Source organism: Acanthisitta chloris, unplaced genomic scaffold, assembly GCF_000695815.1.
Source record: "Acanthisitta chloris isolate BGI_N310 unplaced genomic scaffold, ASM69581v1 scaffold2299, whole genome shotgun sequence".
Taxonomy (NCBI): Eukaryota; Metazoa; Chordata; class Aves; order Passeriformes; family Acanthisittidae; genus Acanthisitta; species Acanthisitta chloris.
Genome location: NW_008691840.1, coordinates 225,372 through 249,304, shown reverse-complemented (window position 1 = coordinate 249,304; position 23,933 = coordinate 225,372). Strand labels below are relative to the sequence as shown.

General features: G+C 43.8%; 1 protein-coding gene across 1 annotated transcript in view; it reads right to left on the bottom strand.

The window, feature by feature from the left end:
• The window catches only part of MAD1L1 (MAD1 mitotic arrest deficient-like 1 (yeast)), a 368,873-nt gene that overhangs the window by 120,709 nt on the left and 224,231 nt on the right, over window positions 1-23,933 (bottom strand). Inside the window, exon 15 of the mRNA XM_009082378.1 lies at window positions 5,047-5,254. Within this exon, the coding sequence (XP_009080626.1) occupies window positions 5,047-5,254 (208 nt within the window). The remainder of the gene's footprint in view (window positions 1-5,046; window positions 5,255-23,933) is intronic.

The window sequence follows — 23,933 nt, the reverse complement described above, 5'->3', positions numbered from 1 at the left end:
ACACAGATGGTAGGAAGCACCAAGGCTTCCAAGCACCAACAGCTCAGCCAACTGTGGATGGAGAATGGCAACTTCTAAATTCCATCTGCTCTTTTTTGTCACCTTCTGTACTCAGAAATGCATTCATCAGAAGCACAAGCACTCTGGGACAGTGACAAATTTTACCATCCCTGGCTTGTCACTTCAACAAGATTAGATTATTTTAATATTAATTCATTACCCAATTTAAATTCAATTAAATACAATTTACAAGGCCCTGACAGAATGGCAACTTCTAAATTCCATCTGCTCTTTTTTGTCACCTTCTGTACTCAGAAATGCATTCATCAGAAGCACAAGCACTCTGGGACAGTGACAAATTTTACCATCCCTGGCTTGTCACTTCAACAAGATTAGATTATTTTAATATTAATTCATTACCCAATTTAAATTCAATTAAATACAATTTACAAGGCCCTGACGTGGCTGTGATGCTAGCCCCTGCTTCAGATGTAGCATCTCTGCTAGGGTCAAACACCTGCCTCAGTGAGATTCCCCAGTCCTTCATCAAAGACCCCCTTTGCCTGCTTTTCCCTAACAAGGGAAAAAGGACACTGAAACCACTGAGATGGATGAATAGCTTTCCTTTCTGGTGGGAATATGTTCAGGAAAATAGTTCACGTTCAAAATTCTCCACAGATGGTTGAAATCAGAGTTGATTTCCCCATCTTCCTTCCTGGTAGGGGTGCCAGCCTGTCTCTCACCAGAAAGAATATTAAAAGCACTTTTCCTCTTTCTCACAGGGAGAGGCTGCATGAAGTAGGGAATGCTCCACAGTACCTGTGGGATAGCAATAAATCATGAGAGCTCATGGAAAATTTGCATTGCTGCACTCTTTAGTCAGGAACCAGTTTCCATGGGTCATTCATTCCTACCTTCAGACATGCTACCTTTAAGATGAGAACACAAATGGAGATAATAAGCACCTGAAGCATTTTCATTTCTACCTACGCTTTGCTACAAGTCATTACTTCTGCCAGCTCCACATTAGTTGTCACCTACATATTTGCTTCCAACTAAGACGCAACTTTAGCAGTGCCAGAAATCAAAAGATCCACCAGGACCACACAGGACAAAAAAGGAAGACCTAAACAGAAACGGCTGGGAGAGAAACAGAAGAAAACAGGAAAAAGTATGGAGCTGGAAGAAAAACAGAAAGCAGAAGATGCAGAGTGAAATACAGAAGGGAGAAGGTGAGAAGAGTATGGGGAAGGGAAATGCAAAACTGGAACAGACTCCAAATCTGGGCAGTGATGCTCCACGCCACCTTTCCAAAGCTGTTACAATCTGCATCCCTGTCTCTGAGACAGGACTCAAAGCCTCTCCCCAGCTGGCAGCCTGACCTTGGTGCACTCTGCCCTTACACAGCACAGCCCTGCGCAGCCACCGGCACACAAACACAGCTCCCAGGAAGGTACAGCCCAGGCCTGGAGTGCAGCAGCACAGACCTGTCCCGTTTGCACTGCACCAGCCTGCATGCAAATCTGGAGTTTGAATCAGGAGCTCATGCTGTTCAAAGCTCTCCTAGCACTAGCCCTGGTCCTCATCTGAACAGAGACTATTATGGCATAAACGAGAGGAAAGGACCACTGAACTATGTGGCAAGTTGCCAGGCTGTGCTGCAGCCTCCAGCAGTTATGCTCAAAGAGATTTAAAGTCCAGCATAACCTTGATTTTTAATAGAGTCACATTTAATGAGCTTTAACGTCCACAGTAATAATTTTCTTATTACCTATCCAGGAGTTGGAACCACGATCAGAAAAACCGTGCTGTGCACTCCAGCCCAATGAAGGGATTTAATAATGGCCAACACATTATTATCAAAACCATCAGCATCATTGTCCTTAATGCCTTTTTTTGGTTGGTATAATTATAATTCTCTGAACCATAAGCATAGCTGTTGCAAACCACATAAGCTCACTGAATGCAGCAAACCTGACTGGCTTGAAGCCACCCAAATCCTTCACCCCTGCCAACCAGCCAGCCAGGTTATATGGCAAAATGGGACAATAAAATCTTACATTTACCTCAATTTGTCTAAAGGCAACTTACACATGACCTTCATTGTCTTCCCAAATGCTTCCTACTGTCCTCACTCTCTCTTCATCCCATTCAATTCTGACACCAGGGACCTCCCACTTCAAAAGCACAGAGAACTGAATGTGCCTCTTGCATGTGTTATATGAACAAGCTGGATAAACAGGCAGGCAGGTATTGCAGCTGGCAGAAAAGGGTGCAAGAAAAAATCTAATTCTTGTTATTTTTGCACAGAATTAGCTTCACAAACTTCACTGAAACCTGCCCCCTGATTATGCACAACAAACCTCCCTCCTTGGGACAGCCAATTGCACAGTGACAAACAGAGCAGAGGGAGTTTCTGCCACACGCTCCCCATTTCACACCGTGAAAACACACTGAAGCAGAAGGCATATGGCAGCTGCTTCTGTGGGCAGAGCTGTGGAGATCCTAAGAAAACAGCAAAAGCTGGATCTTCCATTTCTTATCCAGAGGGAGACACTGTGAGTGTTCTGACCACGCAAATCCACTGCTGAACAGCTGCTGCATCCAACGCTGCGGATGCAGGATGGAGTCAACACAGAAATGGATGCAGCTTGCACAATGATCCCTAACCCACCAGGAGCTCTCCCTGCCCCAGCAAGAAGGCCAAATCTGGCATTCACCTGCCTAATTTAAAGCCAGCTCAGAATCACCCACTAACCTTGCAATCAGTGCCATAACATCCTCAGCATCTCTTGCTCATCCCAATAGTCACAGTATTCACGCTCCGACCATACTGCTGAATTCCCACAGCAGAAAGGAGGGTTTAGCAGTATTTACAGCAATGTGCCCTGTGCATGACAGTGATGCACACAAGAACACAAAATACAAGAAAAAAACCAAGATCTTTCCACATAACCTGGCTTACTATGCACACACCCTGGTCTCAAAGAGTCATCCTCGGGGCTCCTCCATCCTTCACTAACAGCTCTTTTGCCCATTTTGTTTACAAGAACCACTTCCATATGCACTTATAGGCACTCTGAGCATGCAAGGGCCCTCCTGTGACTGTGATAAATGACACTGAAGTACTTCCCACACTGTTAGGCTCTGCACCTGATGCTCTCTTCCATCTGAGCTGGTGACCAGAAGTCAGAATGATGCAGCTTGGGACAGGGGTAAAAGGGGAAAAAAAGGCATCATATACATAAGAGGCTGGAAACATCCTGAAACCCAGTGAGCTGTTTGTTTTCCTGTTGGAATCAAAGGCAGAAGAGAAAACAGCTTTAAAAATGCATCCCTCCTGAGCTGGCAACAGACCTGGTAACATCCCAGCACAGAGGCAGCTCACAAACAGCTAAAAGCAACTGTGTGAAAGGCAGCAGAATTCTGACTAAGAGATCACAGGAGGCACACGTGAGAAACTCATTTCCCCAGAAGAGATGGTCTAATTACTGCAGATGATACCCCAGAGGTTCATTCAGCAGCAGCAGAGACAGACTGACCTCAACTCTGCAGCCTCTCTGCCCCTGACCCTGTTCTCCCTGGGCTCACGGGGCACTGTCAGCCCTGTGGACCTGCAGCATTAGATGTGTTGGGTACTTGGGGACATAATGACAGACAAGGGCATTGGGCAGCAGCATCTACTGCAATTAGACCCCTAAAACCAATTCAAACTGCAGTGCAGTAACTGTCCCCAAGAGCTGCTCAGCAGCAGTCTCAGACTGGAAGCTCCTACGGACAACGATGGCCTTCTTAAACATTTCCCAAGTGTTTCATGCTTATGCATTTGTTAGAGCATCCACCAACAGCAGTGACAAACTGTCACTTACCTCCAACATCCAGTCAGCTCTTCACTTTACAAACCACCCCATCTGCACTTCTCACCAGCATATTTTTAAGGCTATATAGTGCCATAATCTGCTATGAGATGCCAGAACCAACACATTCACAGCAGTAATAAAGTGCCATTGTCTGAACGATGGGAAAACAAGCAGGATACTTTCTGAGAATTTTGGTATCATAACAGTGAAAGGTATTTTCTTCTGTGCATTTTCTTTAAACCAGGGCTCTGCTCTTTTGTAGCTCCAGCACACATGGCCTTTGAGTAAAGCTCTGCTCTCTCAGCTCCATCCGAGGGAGGATCCTGACCTCTGGATGCTGACCATGTACATGTTGCTGGAACACATCGGGTTAGCTCCACCTCGACCTTCAGCTCTCTTTTTATTTTCCTCATCTCTAAAAAAATTGTTTTGAGGGCATGAGAGAGTTACAGCAGTGAGATCTCCTGGGCTCTGCAGCACGTCTCGACTCTGCCCAGTACCTCGTAGTGTTGTAGGTGATGGGTCAGGCTTTATTGATATCCTTACCTTGATTTACAGAGTCTTGAGAGCATGTCTGGAAGTGTTGATTTTTGGGGTTACTGTACTAAAAAGTCTTACTCAGGTATGTGAAGGGAAGACAGACTGTACTGGAGAGCCACAGACTCTGTGAAATGTATTTAGCTCGGTGAAAGATGTACTCTGCTTTCATGGAGTATTGAATGTAGCTGTGATTAATGGGGCACATATACACTGATAAACAATATTAATTTGTTTTAAGCCAGGTCTGAAAAGATTTCAACCACTTGCTTCCCTGCAGCTATGAAAGTTATTTCCTGCTGTCTGTACTACCTCAAGGGCTAAACCAGCCCTGAAAGGAAGGAAATATTTCCTTTCGTTCTGTTGGCAGCACCAGCCTATGAAGGCTGTTGGATTGGTATTTCATTTATCATGAGCAAATGATATGAATTATTATTATTTAGCCTTACCACCCACCCTCTACCAAACTGCCACAGGATTGCCACCACACATTCACTCTGTCCTGCATGAACACAGCTTTTTTTCATTTCCCTTATAACCACTCCATCAAGGACAGTGTCTGCAATGTCTCATCTGCTTCTGCAGTCAGTTCCTTTGGCAATCTGGATGAATAAAAATGCATCTTCAGGATCAGAAGCCAACAGCCTACCTGCAACTTCTTGTGGTGAGTGATAACATGGAAGTCCTTCCAGATGCCCAGAGATGGAGCCACCTGCCTCGAGCACCCTCACCAGCTCCCGCAGCCTCTCACACTCCTCCTGGAGCAGCTGCTGCTCCTCCTTGTGCTGCTGCTTGGCTAAACTCGTTGGGTTCACGCTGAAGTGAAGAATTTTGGTTCTGCTGGGGTCATAGTCACCCTGTGTGGCAGAAACAACAGAAGCACATTGAGTAACTGATTCACCCTCCAAATCCACCCAACCTGCACCACTCTGTGTGAACTTAAAAAATGTTACAGCAGAAAATGTGACATTTGTGCAGTGACAATGTTTTATTTTAGCAGCTGAAGTCAGACAAACCCAGTATTGTTTCTCCTCCTCTTGCTACTCTGTCTCAAAAAAACTCCACCAGAAATAAAATAAAAAAGAAACAACAAACCAAAACCAAAACATCCAGAAGAAACCCACAGAAACACTTCACTCAACAGAGATTGCTCCCTGGCTGACACCTCCACAGTTAAACTGAACTCCAGAAATGAAGTTTATAGCTGCATTTTAAATCTCTTGATAGCAGGAGATAATAATGAACACTCAGATACACCCTGAAACTACAGCAGGACACCCAGTACCAGCCTGATTTATTACTCATACGAACCAGCAATGTCCACATGAGTCCAAAGGTGGAGTCATTAGCAAGTTCTATCAGCTCATCCCAAGCAAGGGAACAGATACTCCATTCTTTTTTTCTCAGAGGTGAGTTGTATTTATAGCACTGTAAATAGTCAGTCAAGTCCTAAGATGGCAAATTAATATTCTTTCAAAGCGAGAGGAAAACCCTGATGTTACATTTGTGATTTCAGAGAGACAATTTTCAGACAAACTACAGGAAGCCTCATGACCATAAACGTAGTAAAGCATGTGCTAATGCTGCCTGCCACGGCACTCTGCCCAGCTGAAACCCTATAGCAGTGCCTGCATAAAAAGGTATTTTCAATGGTAATATTTTTCCTTCAATTAAATCTCAGGACTTAAAGTGATTTTGTAAACATTAATTAACCCTCAAGAGCAGCATGAGGTAAGTATTATCCCAATTTTATCATTTCGTTTCCATTAAAGATGTGCTAGAACTTTATGTATTTTGGGGGTTTTTTTCAGAGCAGAGACTGAGCAATTTCATCCTGCATTGCCGGTCATTGCTGGTAAGAGACCCCAAAAGATCTCATTCCCAAACATCTTTTATTGAAAACACTCTATTCACATGTTGTAAAGCACCTCAGCCCACAGCAGGCAGTGAACTGCCAGAACTTATTGCCCTCAGAGCCTGGCAGCAGATGCAAAACTGGTTAAAAAATGAGTTTGATAAATTCAACAGCTCCATGACTGGGACCTGCCAGGGAGGGCAGGGGTGCATCCTCCAGCATCTCTGGCTCCTGGAAGTGCTGGGGAGCATGGAGAAGTTTGTGGGCTCTCACACAATAGCAGCTTCTGTCACTGTGGTCAAAGATGATCTTCTGGGCTTTCCTCCCCACCCTCCAAAAAAACCCAGGTATGGTGGTTCCTTAGAACTACTCTGAGAAACCAGTTTGGTGCTCCTCATTAGAAATCAGTTTAGCCACAGATGTCCATGTGAGTAGGAGAGATGGTCACTAATTCACAGTGCAAGTCAAAATGGAGGAGATCATATCTGTATGTCCCAGGCCAAGAGGGGATGGGAGGAACTCCCTAAACACAGGCCATGGGAACCCCCAAAGGGCTGCTCCGGTCCAAGAACTCACTCCAGAGAGCTGGGAGAACTCAGGCATGAAACCTTGGCTGCCCTTCCTAGCTGTCTGCATTCACCACAGTCAGAGGATATGGTCTTCCAGCCCTTGGCCATGCACTGAGCAGGTGATGGGTGTTCTCATACTGCACAAGCCTCACAGTGCTCAGGTGACCTCAGGAACACCTGGGAGGGCAGCCCTACAGCAACAGGGCTCTGTGACCCCATTACCATGGGGAGTGTCAACACAAACAGCCCAAAACTGACAGACAGGATCAAAAGAAATAATCCCACCAACAGCTTTGGCCAAGAGAAATGTAGGTGAGAACTGAAGGACTGAGGCCGTAAGCCGCATCCTGGGGATGTCAAACAGAGGGAGAACGAAGACAACTGCAACACCAACTTATTAGATATATTCTCCCCAGCAACACACTGGCATTTACAAAACTCTTTCTGCACTCAGCTCTCTACCTTCTCGTGCTATTTGCACTTCAGGACTCTTCCAGACAGGTCAGGACACTCCTCACTCTCATGTTTGCCTTTCAAGGGAAGAGATTCAACCCCAGAGTTGGTGATGGGGTTTACACTGGTTGACAAAAGGACGCTCATAATACCAGTTCTCCCAGCACAGCAGTGTTTCTGACCAGCCAGGAGGCTCTGGCCCCACCTCCCTTGCCAAGGTCAGGTAGAGCTCAGGGCTCCTTGCCCCAGCTGCCACCACCACACTGACTCCAGCACAGGGACCTCCATCGCTGTAGATGCTCATGCATGGCACAGAACAGCAGCAGGATCCTGGTGTGAGGAAAGCCACCAACACCTGGAGACTGCTGCTACCTCCCTGCTGGGGCTGCTGTAACCTATGCTGCACCAGTCTGTTTATTTTGCAGGTTATTTACTCTTTTCAGTCATCCTCTGGCCTTTCTATAAAGCCCTGCCCTGAAGTTGCAGTGCTTTGGCTCTTCTAGATCATTCAGACTATTTATTCTCTCCTTTTATAAAGTGCCCCTTTAAAAAATCATGCTCTAACAACTCAGCAGCAGGGCTCAGTCTGATTTTCGGGGTTCACCAGCTCTCCTCAGCACATCAGTCTGAAGCTACACCAAGACACATGAACCTCTTAAAAGCCCACAGTGAGACACAGGCTGTGGCAGAATCCATCTCATTTAACATTTCTGGGAGATCACTAACATATTTGCTATGCTACTCACATTTTTGGGCTAAGGGCAGTAGCTTTCTCTTTCTTCTACACAGCACACATCAAACCAGTACATTTCTCCCTACAGCTAAAATATTAGTGCAGCTGGTTTATATTATAGCAATGCCTAAAAGAAACCAAGTGAGACATGGATCCCAGCGTGCCAGGTCCTCTAGAAATCCCACAGGAAACTACCACCTCAAGCCCAAAGAGCAGACAACAAAGCCTGATGATGTGGTATGTCAGGGGAGTGCAGGCAGGGAAAGATCCACTCTCCAGTTCCAAACTCCTTAGCAGCACCGTGATGGGAAAGAGGAAAGGGGAAAGGGGAAGGAAAAGAGGAAGGGAAAGGGGAAAGGGGAAGGGAAGGAAAATGGGAAAGGGAAAAGAGAAGGGAAAAAGGGAAGGGAAAAGGGAAAAGGCAAAGGGAAGATGTCTTCAGAGCAGCCCCTGCTCACCACTGCAAGGCAGTGCTGCCGTACACAGTCGCACCAAGCAGAGTGTTACTTAAGTCTCTGGGAAATTTACTGACATCCTATGGAGTTTCAAATAAATGCAGGAAGCTTTCCATGGAAACGGTGCAGACCAGAGGCAATGTCTGATGAAAGGGATCGCTCGCATCTGTATGTAATACCAGACAGCCAAAATGGTATCACAGCTTCAATCATTTGGAGCTTTCTTCCAAATTTCTGAGGGCTGGGAGTGATTTTGTGTCAGGAAAATGAGTGGTTTAGGGTTGCCTCTTGGAAAAATCATGGCTGGAAACTGCTGAATGTAACAGACAGCAAAGCAGCATTAAAATCTCACTAGCATTTGAAAGACATGAAACCCTAATGCTGGTAAGAAACCAGGGAGCAAAGAAAGCAAACAACCTCCTCCTGGAATCCCTTTAGCTCTGGAAAATGTAAATTGCTGTTTTTCTCTGTCAACTGCTATTCCCCCCACAATAAATTAGTCTTAGTGATCATAATTTTGTCCTTTCAGCTCTGCAGCAGAAGCCTGGAAAATGGTGTTTCAGGCACTGGGAAGGAAGATCCAAAACAGATTTTCCCATTTAGAAAATAATTTCTAATCTAGGGCCACTGAAGAGGAAGACCAAACAGTGGCATTTGAAACGTGGGTACAGAAGAGACAGTCACATTCCTTGAACAGGAGCTGGGACTCCCCAAACAGCTGCCCAGGCACAACTCCAGATGTTGCTTCTGTGCTAAACTAACACATGCAAGGAAGATATTGCTTAACAGACTTTAAAAGTATCTTGTAACAAATAGCAGTGTATTCCTGGTTTCTCCAAAAAGCACGAAAAGCCTGCTGCAGGTTTGGAAACTTGGCTGAATGGGAGATTTGACCAAATCCACTTCAGCTGATGGTGCCTTTATACAGCAATTTGAGACATTTGGGGGATGCAATCAGTATGTGACTTATAGGCTATGCCTCTGTTGGAAGCCACCCCAGCCCTGGCTCATTCAGTAGGTAACTTGGTAGCTCATTCTGCTTCTCAGCACCTCATGGCCAGTGGCTCAGAGTGAAGATGATACATTACTGCCAGTTTCTCAGCAGCACCCCCTCTTTACTCCTATTTTCCCAAATACTTTAAAAACTGGAAATTGTAGAGATGCTGAAGAGTAAATGACTTGGACTAGAGAGAACTCCTGGTGTTCATTGATTCTCCTTTCAAGGAATAACATTGAACAAATAATTCAGATTTGTCAGAAAAATGTACACGAGCTTCAATTTAGGGGGAAGCAATAAATACCTTGATTGATTGCAACCAAGTCTGGCTGACACTTAGGAGAGTGAATTATTCATTCCTGGAAAGCAAGATGCTAACTAGCTGATTTGGTGCTTAAGGCAGCAAACCCATTTTTGTGCTCTCAGAAGGCCACTGGACATTTTACAGAAATGATTTGTTGAGTCCTCATCTTAATATGTTCTACAGTTTGTGAAATAATGTTATTTTGATGCATTATCCTCAGCCTCCCAGACACGTGCCCCAGGGTATGCACAAGGAAACCTCTCCCATGGACCACTGTGAAGAACCATCCCACTGCTCCTGTCCTGACTGCACAGTGTGAGACAACCACTGCAGATGCCACACACAAATATGGGCTTAATGCTGTATGTTCCAAACACACCCTGGAACATGGCAGAACTATTTAGTAAGACTCTGGCTATCAATAAACTTTCTGACAAAAGACCATGGAAAAAAGAATTTGCAACAGGGCCAATTTGTCATCTAGAAGCAAGGTACAAGCTCAAGTTAGATGCTGCTGCCTCCTTCTCACTTCCATCTCCCAGCTTGAAAAAAACACCCCGAGGAGATAATTGTGCTGATGCTATGTGTCATTTTTTAAAACTATATTATTGGCAAACAGTCAGCATGTTGGTCTGCGTGTTGAAATTACAGCTCAAAAACTTCCTAAGTAATCTGCCCATTAGGGAAGAATCAGTCAAGTGCCGAAGCAATGAATGAAGACAGGACTGCTTTAATCTCTGGAAAACAGAAACTTTTCCTTTAGAAGAGGAGTTGTTTAGAAGAACAATGAAAGCTGCCACTGACAGCACCTTGAAAAGGGATGAACTTATTCTGGCATCTCTCCTCCTGGTTGTTTGAAAACTGCACAGTCCCAATTCAGCGATGTCTTTCTCCAAGAGCCATAAAAGCTTTTCTCTCTCCTCCACTCACTTTCACAGGCACACAGGTAAGAATAAAGCACTTAAAACCATGTGGACTACTTTAAATTTGATGAAACATTTGGTGCTTAACAACTCCATTTAAGGTCTCTTCATCTACCGCAGGCATTTCTGATCAGAAGGTAGAACCAGTAGCAAAGGGAATAGTCTCCACTGGTGTGAACATGTTTATCTAACCTCACTAATGAAATTAAAGAAGTCCACACATCCCAAGGAGGCAATGACTGTCAGGATACAATGTCAGCAGGTACTGTCAAGGACTTTCAGCTGACTTCACATCCCTGTTGGCTCCTTCTTCTAATGCATTTGAAAGCAAAGTGTCAAAACCCATAGATGAGTCTGACATGCACTTAAATGATTTCTTCATAGTCTTGGTATCTATCAACCTGAAAAGATAGTGATTTCTGAGCAGCACAATAAATTCTGGTGGAGCATATGGACAGCTGAGTTTAATCGCTGCTCGCTGGCAGTACAACAGCTTGTGCTTGCCCCTGCTGAGAAAAGGCTGAGGATTGGAAGCTCTTCAAGGAAAGGACAATTTCCTCCTCGCGCAACTCTCGTACGCACCGAGCGCCACCCAAATACGAGCAACACACACTGCTGCCTCCTTAGCAAAGGAATTTGTTGCCGTGCTGACTTCTTCATAGAAAAAAATCTCCAAGGTTTTCCAGGCTGGGACTTGTTATTCAATACTGGAGAACTTAAATAGAAACAATTTAAGGAGCTTAGTAGATTATATCAGCTTTAAATAGGTCAGTAGTTACCTTGGAAGAATATTCCGAATAAGGACTGCATCTAGCTGTAGGAGACAGATGGGAAAGTTTCCTATATACAGATTATAAAACATAAAGCACCAATTGGGGGAATGGTGGAAGGGCAGTGTTTGAAAAGCATCCAATTGGCCAGGGAATGCTCCTGCTTCCACATTTGCTACCTCTTGTAGGCAAAAAAAGTAGCTTCAATTGTGACGACTAAATACGGCAGACAACTGGGCACATGCAGGTCGTGAACGTCCAAAATTGAACTTTTGGACTCTGATGCAGAGGATGTTACAATTTACAAGCACAGCTTGCTTGTAAATTTTGGTAAATCCTGGACTAAAACAAAAGTGGCATATCCTGAATGCTCCAAAAATAGAGACACATGAGGCAGAATCACTGTTTAGGACATTGATCAGAAGCTCATCCATGATTTAAGACATTTAGATGGGGAAAAGCAGGGGCTTGGGGTTCCAGAAAGAAAGGTGGTCCTGAAAAAAGATGTAGTACCAGGAAGAAGAAGGTCTGCAAAGCTGATGAACCTGGCTGGAGGAAAAATGTTGAAAGTCAGAGTAAGACTGCAGATGAGAGTGACACAGGGATGAAGACCAGGGGATGCCTGGGAGCCTTGGCCAGTAATTCCTTTGGCTGGTGGCTGAGAGCAGACAGGACTTTCTGCCTGATCATCCACACCAGCAGTGATATCCCTGTGGGGGAGGAATGCCAAGCCTGAAAGAAGGCAGCACTGAGGTGGGGGAGTGAGCAAACAACTCTGTGAACAAAGGGCTCATGCTGCTTTTGGGAACCTGCAAGCTTCTTCTTGGGATTCATTGCCTCTTCCTGATCACGGATCCTTTACACAGTTCAAGCTGCCACGGAAATGTACGCTTTTCCCAAGGCTTTGGGTTTCTGGAATTACTGTTTGTCTTTCCTGAAAACATGTGGTATTTGTGGGTAAACACAGCCACACAGGCACAGGGGCTTTGCACACAGCTAACAAACACCCTGTTGTTTTCACTGAGTTATGAAAGCACAGAAGTCACATATCATTAGAAGTCGTCTTTGAACGTGTTTATCTTCAGCTTACAGTTAATGGTTCGGCATTTATGGCAAGAATTGTCTGCTCTTAGTCCTGCATCAATACTCGTTGGAAATTTCACTCAAAGATGGAGAACAAAAAAACAGTGGGAAGGCAAAATTGGAATTTATCACCTGAAAGGCACATGCAAGGTCCCCAACAAATATAGCTCTTGCTGCAGTAGCTTATTAACTGGAGTCAGCCTGGCTATACAGGTGAACAGCTTCTCCCGGTCTTCCTATATTTTATTTTAACAGCTTTAAAAAAAATAAATTGGTTAGTCTACTCTCTCCTGTCCTGCACCCAGTACAAGGCAGTCTCAGAAAGCTTAATCCTACCTCAGGAAATTTCATTTTAATGGAAATTCTGTTTCTTGGTTTTGTTCCTTTTGTTTCTTTGCTCAGGCTTGTTAAAGTGATTAGAGTAAAACCCAGAGTAAACCGCATCCCAAAGAATTCCCTCTGTACCCAGTGCACAAAGCACAGCATGCTCACCTCCTGCACCCAGTACAAGGCAGTCTCAGAAAGCTTAATCCTACCTCAGGAAATTTCATTTTAATGGAAATTCTGTTTCTTGGTTTTGTTCCTTTTGTTTCTTTGCTCAGGCTTGTTAAAGTGATTAGAGTAAAACCCAGAGTAAACCGCATCCCAAAGAATTCCCTCTGTACCCAGTGCACAAAGCACAGCATGCTCACCCGCCCCAGCTCCCTCTGTCACACCAGATAACTACACCAAGGGATCTTTAAAGCCTATGGAACAGGAGCTGTATTAACAAAAATGGATTGCAAAGATGAGACAAAGCAAGCTAACAAATAAGCAACAACCACCACCTGCTCCTCATAGCTTTGCCAGTATGTGCATGCTTGAAATCTGAAACAGTTGGGGGTGGAGGGAAAGAAAAACAGAAGGTGCTGGATGTTGGGCAAAGGCTCATTTGTTCCCACCGGGTCTCATGACACTTCTTCTTTCTCTCTTCATCACCTTAGTGTGCACGCCTGCATATGCACAGCCCTGAAACCTGACAGCAGTAATTGCCCTTGGGCACTCTTTTCATCCTTCTCTCAGCCAGTTCTTAGTCCAATGCCTGCCACTTCTTCTCCAAAATGGGAAGATCCTTCTCCTTGTCCAGGTGATAGGACATCTTGTCCATAAACTTTGATTCAGGCAACTTTTCTCCTGTGGCCTCCAAACACCCATGTTAGTCATCTCCAGAACAGCAAGGGTGAAGACAAGCTGTGTTAGCCTGAGTTGTGCCTCTTAATCCCCAGTAGCTCCTCCAGAGCTTCCACCAGCACAGCAGATTTCAGATCCTTGTCCTCATGTGCAATGACACAAGTAATCCCACATCACGTTCCCCACTCCATCAGACATGCCACCTCCAACACCTGGATCAGCTGCTCCTCCCACAAAGCCTACAGGGCTTTTTCTCTTCCCTCCTGAGCAGATCCTCCACACTACACACCCTCATTGCTATTCCTCCCTATGGCCCTTTTCACCGCAGCATCTACAGCAAATTAGCAATGAGACAGGGAGGAGGTTGGAGTTAGGCTGTATCACAGACAAAAAAGCTCTAATCAGCCTAATCACACTGTTCTAACACTAGACCATATCTTTTGGTACAACATGTAACACATTTTGGGCACTGCTGCAATAGGAGCAATAAAACAAAATGTCTCAGCAGTGGTGCTGAAGCCCTTCAGGTACAGTTTTAAAAGGAGATCTGTTCTCTATACCCCTTTCAAATGTGTTGTTCCCTGGAGGATGCAAGACTATAATTTGCATTGAGTGAGGCATTCACATGAGGTCTGGGATGCGAACAAACGTGACAAGAAGGTTAAGAGTCAGGACAGTGAGACATGGGATGGCATGAAGTTGGGATAATCTAGAAGAAAAAAATACATTCAAACATTCACTATCCTTTTCAACTGCTGCTCTGCCTTTTATTGAAATGGAAGAAAATCATAGTCTGCTCTAGGATGGTTTGTTACCACCTAGAGATTTGAATTCCAGGGTTTGTACACTAGTTTTTTCAAGTCAAGGATTCCTGTCTTTCCAGAGAACAAAGTCCATAAAAAGTTGCTATTATTTACAGTCTAGTAGCGTGCAGAGGAGACCTGTGCCAGTTCAAAAACCTCTGATAAAGACACTGAAAGTAAAAAGCACATAGGTTCTGAAAACAGCCCCAAAGAGCTTATAGTGTGAGTTATAAAAATTCTTTTTCAGAGATAAGACTTAACTTTATATGGTGAGAAATGCTGGCTCTCACAGATCTGAATTTCAAAAAACATTCTATCAACTTTCCCATACAAATGAAGTAACTTTGGTTGAGAATACTGTTGAGAGGTGTCAGACCAAATCTAGGTTTTCAACAGAAGTACACATAGGTTTAAAAGTATTAACTACTTCTTCACTGCTCTCCTTCTGAGCAACATGCTCATACAGATACTGCTCAGTAGACCAGAAAGGCAGAAGGTACTTGAAGTGAGGTTTTTTGGTGGTTTACTCCAAGACATATTCAACCATTCAAAGTTTTCCCTCCCAACAATGCTCTAGAAATCTTGCTTTAAAGCCTCTGTAATTCTCTGTTTCCTGCTAAAGCTCTACTTTGGAATGAATTCAGATGGGATTTCAAGGGGAGATCCCAGAGGAGAGAAGCAGCATGAATCAGCTGTGCTATCCTGGGACCATTGCTACCAAGACAGGATGGGAAGAGTCAGAGTGAAGCATGACAGCAGAGGTCCCACTTTGAAGACTTCATAAATGAAAGCAAAACTACAACGTAATAGGATTTTCCAGTTAATAGATCTCATTAGCAAAAAGCAAAACCTCTACGGATATTTTTCTTTAGATAGTATCTGATACAAAAAGAAAGATGCATAATTGAGAATTATGTAAAAGCCTTCACGATCTAATGGCAGGAAGCATCAAAGTTCATCTGAGCGTATAAAAGCCTGAAAAGTAAGTGACAAGAAGAGCTGTCAATCACACTGTGTATTTGCACAGCAAACACATGGCATGGGTTGGATGCTGAGGTCAACCATGATAGCCTTAACAGCAGCACTGAATCTCCTAAAGGCTTCAAGTACACCAGGATGTTTTGATCCTGTAATTTAATGCATATAAAAGTACTATTATATGTCCTTGCATGTGTAATTCCAACCTGGCAGGGTACAAAGCAAACCCAACTACCCTTCAGTGAATGAACATGTGCCCTTGGCCCTGGCTGCACCCTTGAGCTGACCCACTGTCATTACCAGAGTCCCTGCCTCAAGCTGGAAGCATTTCCACTTAAAGAGCAAGTCAAGTTCCCTTTCACATCACACAGAAACTGTGACAGATGCAAATGGGTTGGAGGACTCATTTCTGACAGTCTCCTCGAGCAGCCGGGCAGTGTCTGAGTGGGTTTCACAGCAAATATGTTCCAGGTTAAACAAGCTCCACTGCAGCCTCTCCCTGCGAGAGGTTATCGCCTCCCACACGCCTTCTGCTTCGGCCAAACCACTGAGGAAAACAAAACATGTCCCTGAAACACACCAAGGGGAAGAGCAGCTAGAGTAAAACTGTCAAGTTTTATTCTTTTTCTCACAGTCACTTCTCTTCTCAGCAATGTGGTGGTTGTCTTGCCCCTGGGGAGAGCTCATCTTCTCCAATATCACCTCACTGTCCAGCCAGGTACAAGAGGAAATTGCTCTAGTAATGGATAATTTGGTAGAGGGAAAAGTGAGAGAGCAACTAGGGAGCTTCCAGCTTCTCAGGAAAACATATCCCCATGTACATATCATCCTGTTATCCATGTAGTTACCTACATTGTTCACCAGGAGGATTCACTGCAGGTTCACTTAGATACATTGAACAGGCAGAACCCTCTTCTGTTTGCTCTGCTCCTTCTCAAGTAAGAGACCTGAGTATGTAAAACACCCAAGTATCGATTCAGAGGGCACATTCTCTTCCATCTCCTCAGGGCAAAGAGACAAATGTTTGGTTTTCCCTCCCTTTTCACAACTTGATAAGGTTAATTTTTTTTTTATTTAGGCAAGTTGTAGGATCCCTGATGAAAAGAGCTCTTCTCCCCTTCTCCAAGAGGGAAGATAATAATAAGGTCTCCTCCACCTCCTTCCTTCTCCCCACCTTGTGATGATTACCTTTGGGTCCCAGATTTCCCCATCCAGCTCCTCAGGGAGCTGGGCTCTGCTCCCTTGGTCCCTATGCAGAAGGGCATCACTTCACGTCCTTTTATTCCTTGAACATTAGAAGTTTCTACAGACTTAGGATTAACAAACACTAGAGAGGTCCCAGGCAGTGAGAACAGGGCTGTCACAGAGCAGCTTGCTGTGCATACAAAGAAACCCTTGACTAGGAGAGTCAGCAATGCAAGGAGAATTAAAAAGCACAGTTAAATAACCCTAAATCCTCATGCATATTTATAAACTACATCACATCAAAACTAAATCAATACCCCTCACTAGTTACATATGGCCTGAGAAAGCAAGAGCCAGTAACTTGGTTTTTGCTTTACCTATTGTATTGATGAGATCCAGAAAGTCTCCATACAGGAATAAATTCTTGGGCTGAGAAGGGGAATTTCAGGACAGAGCAGAGGGGAGAGGAGCAGCTATCCACAGATGGCACAAGGGATCCACCTGAGCCTTGGTTATGGAGAAAAGTTTCAGCTTAAACCCTTCTATTCCTATGACAAAAATATTTCTGGCATGAGAACAGGTTTTACAATTTAAGATGCACCTCTGTAGGTGACATAAGCTACATCACCATTTCATACCCCATTTGCTGGGTGATATTGTCCACATGGGGACTTAGAGCAGCACAACCATCTGCTTAAACACACTTTTTTGCCTGTCCCTGGAGGAAAATACTTCTTGGTTGCCTGCGAAGCTTCAATTACTATTCATCCCCTTTCAATTAAAAGCAATTTGAACCAAAGATATGAGAAAATACTTAAGAAGATCACACTGGGATCACCAACCCATTAGCAAAATGACTCTGTCAAACATGTTAAACCTAACTCGTATCACTTCATTTCCAACAACACATCTCCTTAGCTTAGACTGCTATGAAGTTAAACCAAACCCCATCTGAATCTGTCTTGAAATATATTTGGTAGACACAAAACTGTCTGGACAACAGTGCACAACTTAATGGTCTGAAATACAACTGTCCTGTCTCCTGTTTGATTTTATTTCACTGGTTTTACGTCACTGTGCTAATGGACTGGAGAGCAACCAGAACATTTACAGAGATACGAAGGGGCGATGATTTCAAATTTTACTGCCAGGTTTTTCCAGAATTATGACTGCCAGGTCAACCTATAAACTGTTAAGACCCTACAAAACTTCATTCAAAACACAGTACTTCCAGCTGTATAAAATTCAGGCCTTGATTTTTATCATCACTTTCCTCATCGCCAACAGAGAGCACAACATTTTTATTAAAGAAAATTGTGAATGAGGAGAAATCCTAGTTTTCTAGTGTTTCTCAGTGAAAAATCAGTTCTCCAGCCTTCACATAACAAACCACTGAGGAGAAGACAGTTCAGCCTTACACAACAGCTACCACAACATGCTCCTGCACTGCGGTGGTTACTTCTTTCCTATTAAGTTTTAATTAGACAACACATGCATAACTCAGAAACACAGCCTGGCTGCAGTTGAGAAAACATCTCTTCAACTTTATTTGAGCAAACCAGAAAGAGAGACTTCCTGCACTTCTCTAACCACAGACTATCAGACTGCATCCTTAAGCACACGATCAACCTGACTTTCAGGGTCAGACCACATTTGCTATGGAGAATGCAATTTTCCTTCCTTGTAGCAATTACCTGGTTATTTTCCACATTTCACTTATTGTTTTGTTTTGAATGCAGTTTTAATACCTTGAAATTACTGCTTCTTCGGTGGTATACGGGGAGCTAAAGGCATTTATTCCAAGTTGCTTTCAGGAGAAGAACCCCAAAATTGTATTTGATGCATCTGGAATGTACTGACAGAAATCAGGGAGTCTCTGCCTGGAACTGAGACTGAGTAGCAGATGAGTACCTTGGAATTCATCTGACTGAACCAGCAAAAAGTGGCCTCAAGAATAATGATAAAAATCTCAGTTGCATAAATTTCGACATTTTATCCTCCAGCAGGTCAACAGTGAGGGAAAAAAAATCAAGAGAGGTGATAAAGGAAAAGCACATTTGATGTTAGTGATTTCAGGAAAAAAATATTATTTTCTGTAATCATTGTGAAAGGAGTACAAATCTCTGCCATCATCTTGCTTAACAGAGCTCAACAATGCTTACATTTCACTTGAGAGGAAATATCTGTTTTCGTTATTTCAGCCCACTCAATCACTCCTTCTCTACTTTCTCCTCCAACTCCAAACCCTGACTCGGATGTATTCACTTACTGAACTTTGCAAATTGCTAATCACCCATTGGCAGTATTGATCTGCACGTTTTACTGCAGTTGGGATGAGACAGCACTGCCTGGTGAATAGACTGCGAAGTCTGAAAAATGAGATTAACCAGCTCTCCTCATACAGATCAAGTTATCTGCTGCCTTGTTCACTTTTCATGAAGCTTCCAGAATGCAGCAAACTGAATCTCCTTAACTCTCAAGACAGGGCTGATACATAACTCCATTAGAAGAAAAGATCAGAAAAAACAAGTAACACAATTTCATGGAAAACAGGTCTTGTCAAACAGACTTGAAGAGATTTCAAGTCTAGTTAACTAAGATAACTGTGTTGACATAACAGAATAGAAATTCTGCAATCTATTTGCCTTGGTATCAAAATCACATTTTCTTTTAAAACCAGCATGATGCAAAAACCAGACTATAGCTGGTTTTTAATGGCCCAAAAAACTGATGAACTAATAGTGACATTTCCCAGTTACTTCCAACAAGAATTGCTTCTCTGACTGATGGTATGCAGTGCACAGTCCCTAAGATACACAAGAAAATAATAAATCCTTACTAAAATATGCAGATAACACAAAGGCAGAATTGTAACAAACAACAACAAAGCCCACAAAGATAGCTTAGAAATCTGATTGTGCTGGGCACAATCACTCCCCAGGAATTCAAATGCACCGTGAGCCATCCCCGAGCGCAGCACGGTCTCAGGTGCACAATGCTGCAGGTCTGGAAGGCAGTGAGGCAGTGTCTGTGCTGAGGTTTCTGGTCACAGTTAATAACTAAGGGTTATCTCCAATTTAATGCTGGGGGGACCAAAAAAAAACCAGGAACAGTGAGAATCTGAGTAGAACTAAAGAAACACGTTGACCCCGAAGGCAGCGTTGATGAGACCGTAGAGCGATAACATGCCCAGGTGAGATGTGTAGGCATAAGGGTTTGCCAGAAATTAAGGAAAGTTGTGAGAAGATTTCCATGAATGATTCATTGTCTGAAAAAACGATGTTTTCCACTGAGAAATGAATGGAAATCAAACTATTTCATTTGCTATGGAGAAGGCTGGAGCAATTTGATCAGGGTCTCTGGTGGAAATCAGACACTAAATGGTTCTTTAATGCAGCAAACAGAAGCACAGAAAGAACTTGATAGCTCATGGTGAGGCCAGCAAAATGGAAATAATATATATTTTTAATAGGGATGGCTAACCAGGGAAACCAATACATTGTCTATTACTTAGTGTCTTCAAATCAATATTTGATATCTTATTAAGCAGAGCCTGTGGAGCAACCACAAAGACACTGGGCAGCCTTCTCTTAAAACTGTACTTTTTGTGTTATATCAGACTAAATGGCCATAGACCTCTTAATTCAACTCATTCCACTTCCTCCAATTCAAAAAAAAAAAGTGTTATCCAATACTTTTATCCATTCTCTCTCATATCATTAATTCCCCCTCTTACTTTATAAGCCTCCAGACAATTCTGTAGCTTCAGCATTTATTCCTCTTAGACATAACAAGAACCTAGATGTTATCAGTGACAGTTTAATCTTTTTCAAGGAGATTTTTAATTTGTAGAGAAATTATATTAGAATCAATGCCCCTAAATATAAAAATACTTTCAAATCTATGCTCATTTCAATATTCCAAAGTGGCAGAGCTGCTCAAATCCTCAGGTGATGGAAAATCAGAATGACACATTAGATCCAACCACTGAGATTGTGCTTTTTTTCCCCTAAAGGAAATGTCTTTTTCATAGTGGTAATGACAATTTGAACACGTGGATGCTGATCCATAGCGATGGAATCCAGCTCATTGGAAAACTACAAGGGTTATATGGTGAGCAAGAGTGCAAAAAAATCAGAGAATGGAAACAGGTTTGTCACCTGCCACTGTTCTTGGTCCCTAGGCTATAAATTAGGGAGTCTTCATGCTGATTTAAAGGGAGCAAAGTCAATTTAAGAACTTCTACTTTTCTGGGAGACAGTGAAGAGAGAAACAAAGACGGACTGAGATGTGAAAGCTCTAGAAGTCACAAAACAAACACACACTTCTATCTATGTCACTCCTGACCAAAAGTGCACACATTCTTCGTAAAATAACCATTCTGCACACATGTTCATCTTCATTAAAGCCAAAGCTTTAACAAACTATTTCTCCCATTTCCATCCAACATCCTGCTGCCAGTTCCCCATCCATCTCCCACACTTGCCCTGTGAAGGCAGCACCTGCCATCAAATTCTGAGCACTTTTGGGGAGGCATCTGAAGGACTGTTAGGTTAGATATTAGCAAACAGTTCTTACTGTGAGAGTGGTGAGAGACTGGCACAGGTTGCCCAGGGAGGCTGTGGCTGCCCCAACCCTGGCAGTGTTCACAGCCAGGTTGGCTAAAGCCTTGAGCAACCTGCTCTGGTGGGAGGTGTCCCTGCCCAGGGCAGGGGGTTGGGGCTGGATGATCTCTAAGCTCCATTCCAACCCCTAAAATTCTATGATTCTATGACTGCAGAGTGCACGGGGAGCGGGGAAGCAAACACCTTAAATGAGCACAATTTCTCCCTGTTACTCCATATTATTTCTGCCCTAGCATGTGTGTGTCACAGTAACAACAACATGACTGTGGTTCTTCACATCCATCACAGGTCCACACAGACAAAAATGTATGGTTCTGCCCTCAGGAAAGACCTGGAAACACCATGAGCTAACACACTGGGAAAACCAGCTTCACCAGTCAGCTACACATTGATCTTCTGCTACAGAGACACCCAGCCCACTAATCTCAAGCTTGGTTCCTCCCAACTACCTCCTTGCCAGTGCCAGTAATTCTAATCCCCATTACCAGAGCCCTACAGGAGACCATGGCATGGCTGCCTCTTTATACTAACAAGAAAATATCCCAAACATCCCTAATTCCTCAACACACGCTTGGTTTCTCTGGTTCAGTAATGAGCTTGTCCACATTGAATTTGAAAATACTATTCAATTTTATGAATTCTGCCTGGATCTGTACCAACCGCAAACTCTAATTTGTTTTCTGAATGTTATCTCAACTGTAAGAACTGATCAGTGCCTTCACTTCAGCTCTGCAGCCTGGATATTAAGTTAAACCACACACAAATGTGTTTGCCTCTCAGAAAAGCTGTTAAATGAGATAGTCTCCTATTCAAAACAGAACACTACCAGGCAAAGAAGCAGTGAAGCCAGGACTGATGCTCTGCCAGGTGAGATGGTCAGCAAATTTTGGGTTACCAGGTCAGGCTGTTCATGCAACCTCCTTGGGAGGAGCACAGGGCCCAAGGGCTCAACGTCTGTAAAGATCAGCCAGCTGTGCCCAAGGAGGGCCAAAGCTGCTCAGGTCCAGGCAAGCTTAACTGCACCAGAATCTAACAAGGTACCAAATCTGGTACATTTGGACAGGTGTAACAGATGGACAAAGGCAATTTGTTACTGCAAACCCATTTTCTTTCAGAATGAATTGTTTCACTCCCTCTGTGTTCTCCAAACCACACCATGCCAACAGGGACTGCTATGGCCCAGGCCCTGAGCATCTCCTTTGCAGCAAGAGGGACCAACTTCTGGGAAATTATCCATAAATTCCACAGAAGCCACTTACACTCTGTCATACCCACAACAGAGCTGGGATTTGTATCACCTCCTGCCTGCCAGACCTACTCATATCAATAAACCAACCACATCCCAGACTTTGCAGTGCTACCAGTCCCTGGCCCTGCTGTAGCACCATCTTTCTCTTGCTGCTGCTGAGTTTCTCTCCTGCCTCTACCCCTCATGAACACTTATGTGGGAGGTTTTACTTCTCCAGACATAAGCTTACTTGACCAAATATTTATAGATCAGTGAAGAGAGTCTGAGTCTCGAGTTTATTGCTTACGACAACCTTATTGCTGATCTGTGCTTCTGTCAGTGATGGGTTTTGCACAGAGAGCATCACAGAAATCAGACAATCTTTGTATGAAGGAGATTACAACTGGTTCCTGTGCCCCTGACACAGGGCTGGGCATGGAAAACTACTCTTACTGTGCATAAGTCACTGTGCTGCACTGCCAGACCCTGTCTGGGCAGGTGCTGCCATTCCAGAGCACTCTCATCACTGGAACAGTCATGTGAAAATAGAGTGCAAGGGGCACCCTCAAGGAACAAGGTACTTGGAAGCAGAAGATGGATTAAAATCCATTTTTTTAACTATCACTTTCTACAAGTGAGCTCTCAAGTGGCTCAGTCTCTAAGCTCTTGGGAAAGAACAGCAGCTGAAAAACCACAGGGACATTGAAGCCAGGGAAGTGGAGTAATGAGAGATTTGGCTGTTAGTGCTAACAACTTAAAAGACAAGTTTTACTTATTTTCAAGCAAGCAAAATATTTTCCAATTCTCTCTCAGGAAATGTGAACATGCAGACTGAGAGTGGACAGTGTTTAAAACCTGATCTATAACCTGGCTGGCAGGACATGCTGCAAGAGATCTGTAACCTTCAGCCTTGGCTGGTCTCTCTCAAACATGCAGCAGCCTTTGAGCAGCTGTGACAGGCATCCCAAATATCACAGCTGAATGGGAGCTAGTGTGGGGGAGAGAAGCTGGAGGAAGAGGATGGAAGCACGAGTGAAGAGAGATGACAAGGTCCCTCCATGGGACCACACTTGCTCTCAGACATCAGCAGATCCCCCCTAGGATGAACAAGAAACCCAGCAGGAGCTAAGGGAAGATATTCCAGGCTTGATTTAAATGCCTCCCTCCATTGCAGTCACATTTCCCAGAACCACCTGAAATCTCCATTTACCAACTCCTTATTTTAAAACTAATCAATACCACTGCGGGACAGCAACTTTCTGTGCAAGTAGAAAACAAGATGGCTTAGAGCCCTGGGAAATTCTCCCTGTTCCCTACCAGCTTGATACCAGCTCTGCTCCCCTGTTTGCATCACACACAGACGGTGCTGGAACATGGCCTTAAACAATGCAGCAGCAGCGACTAC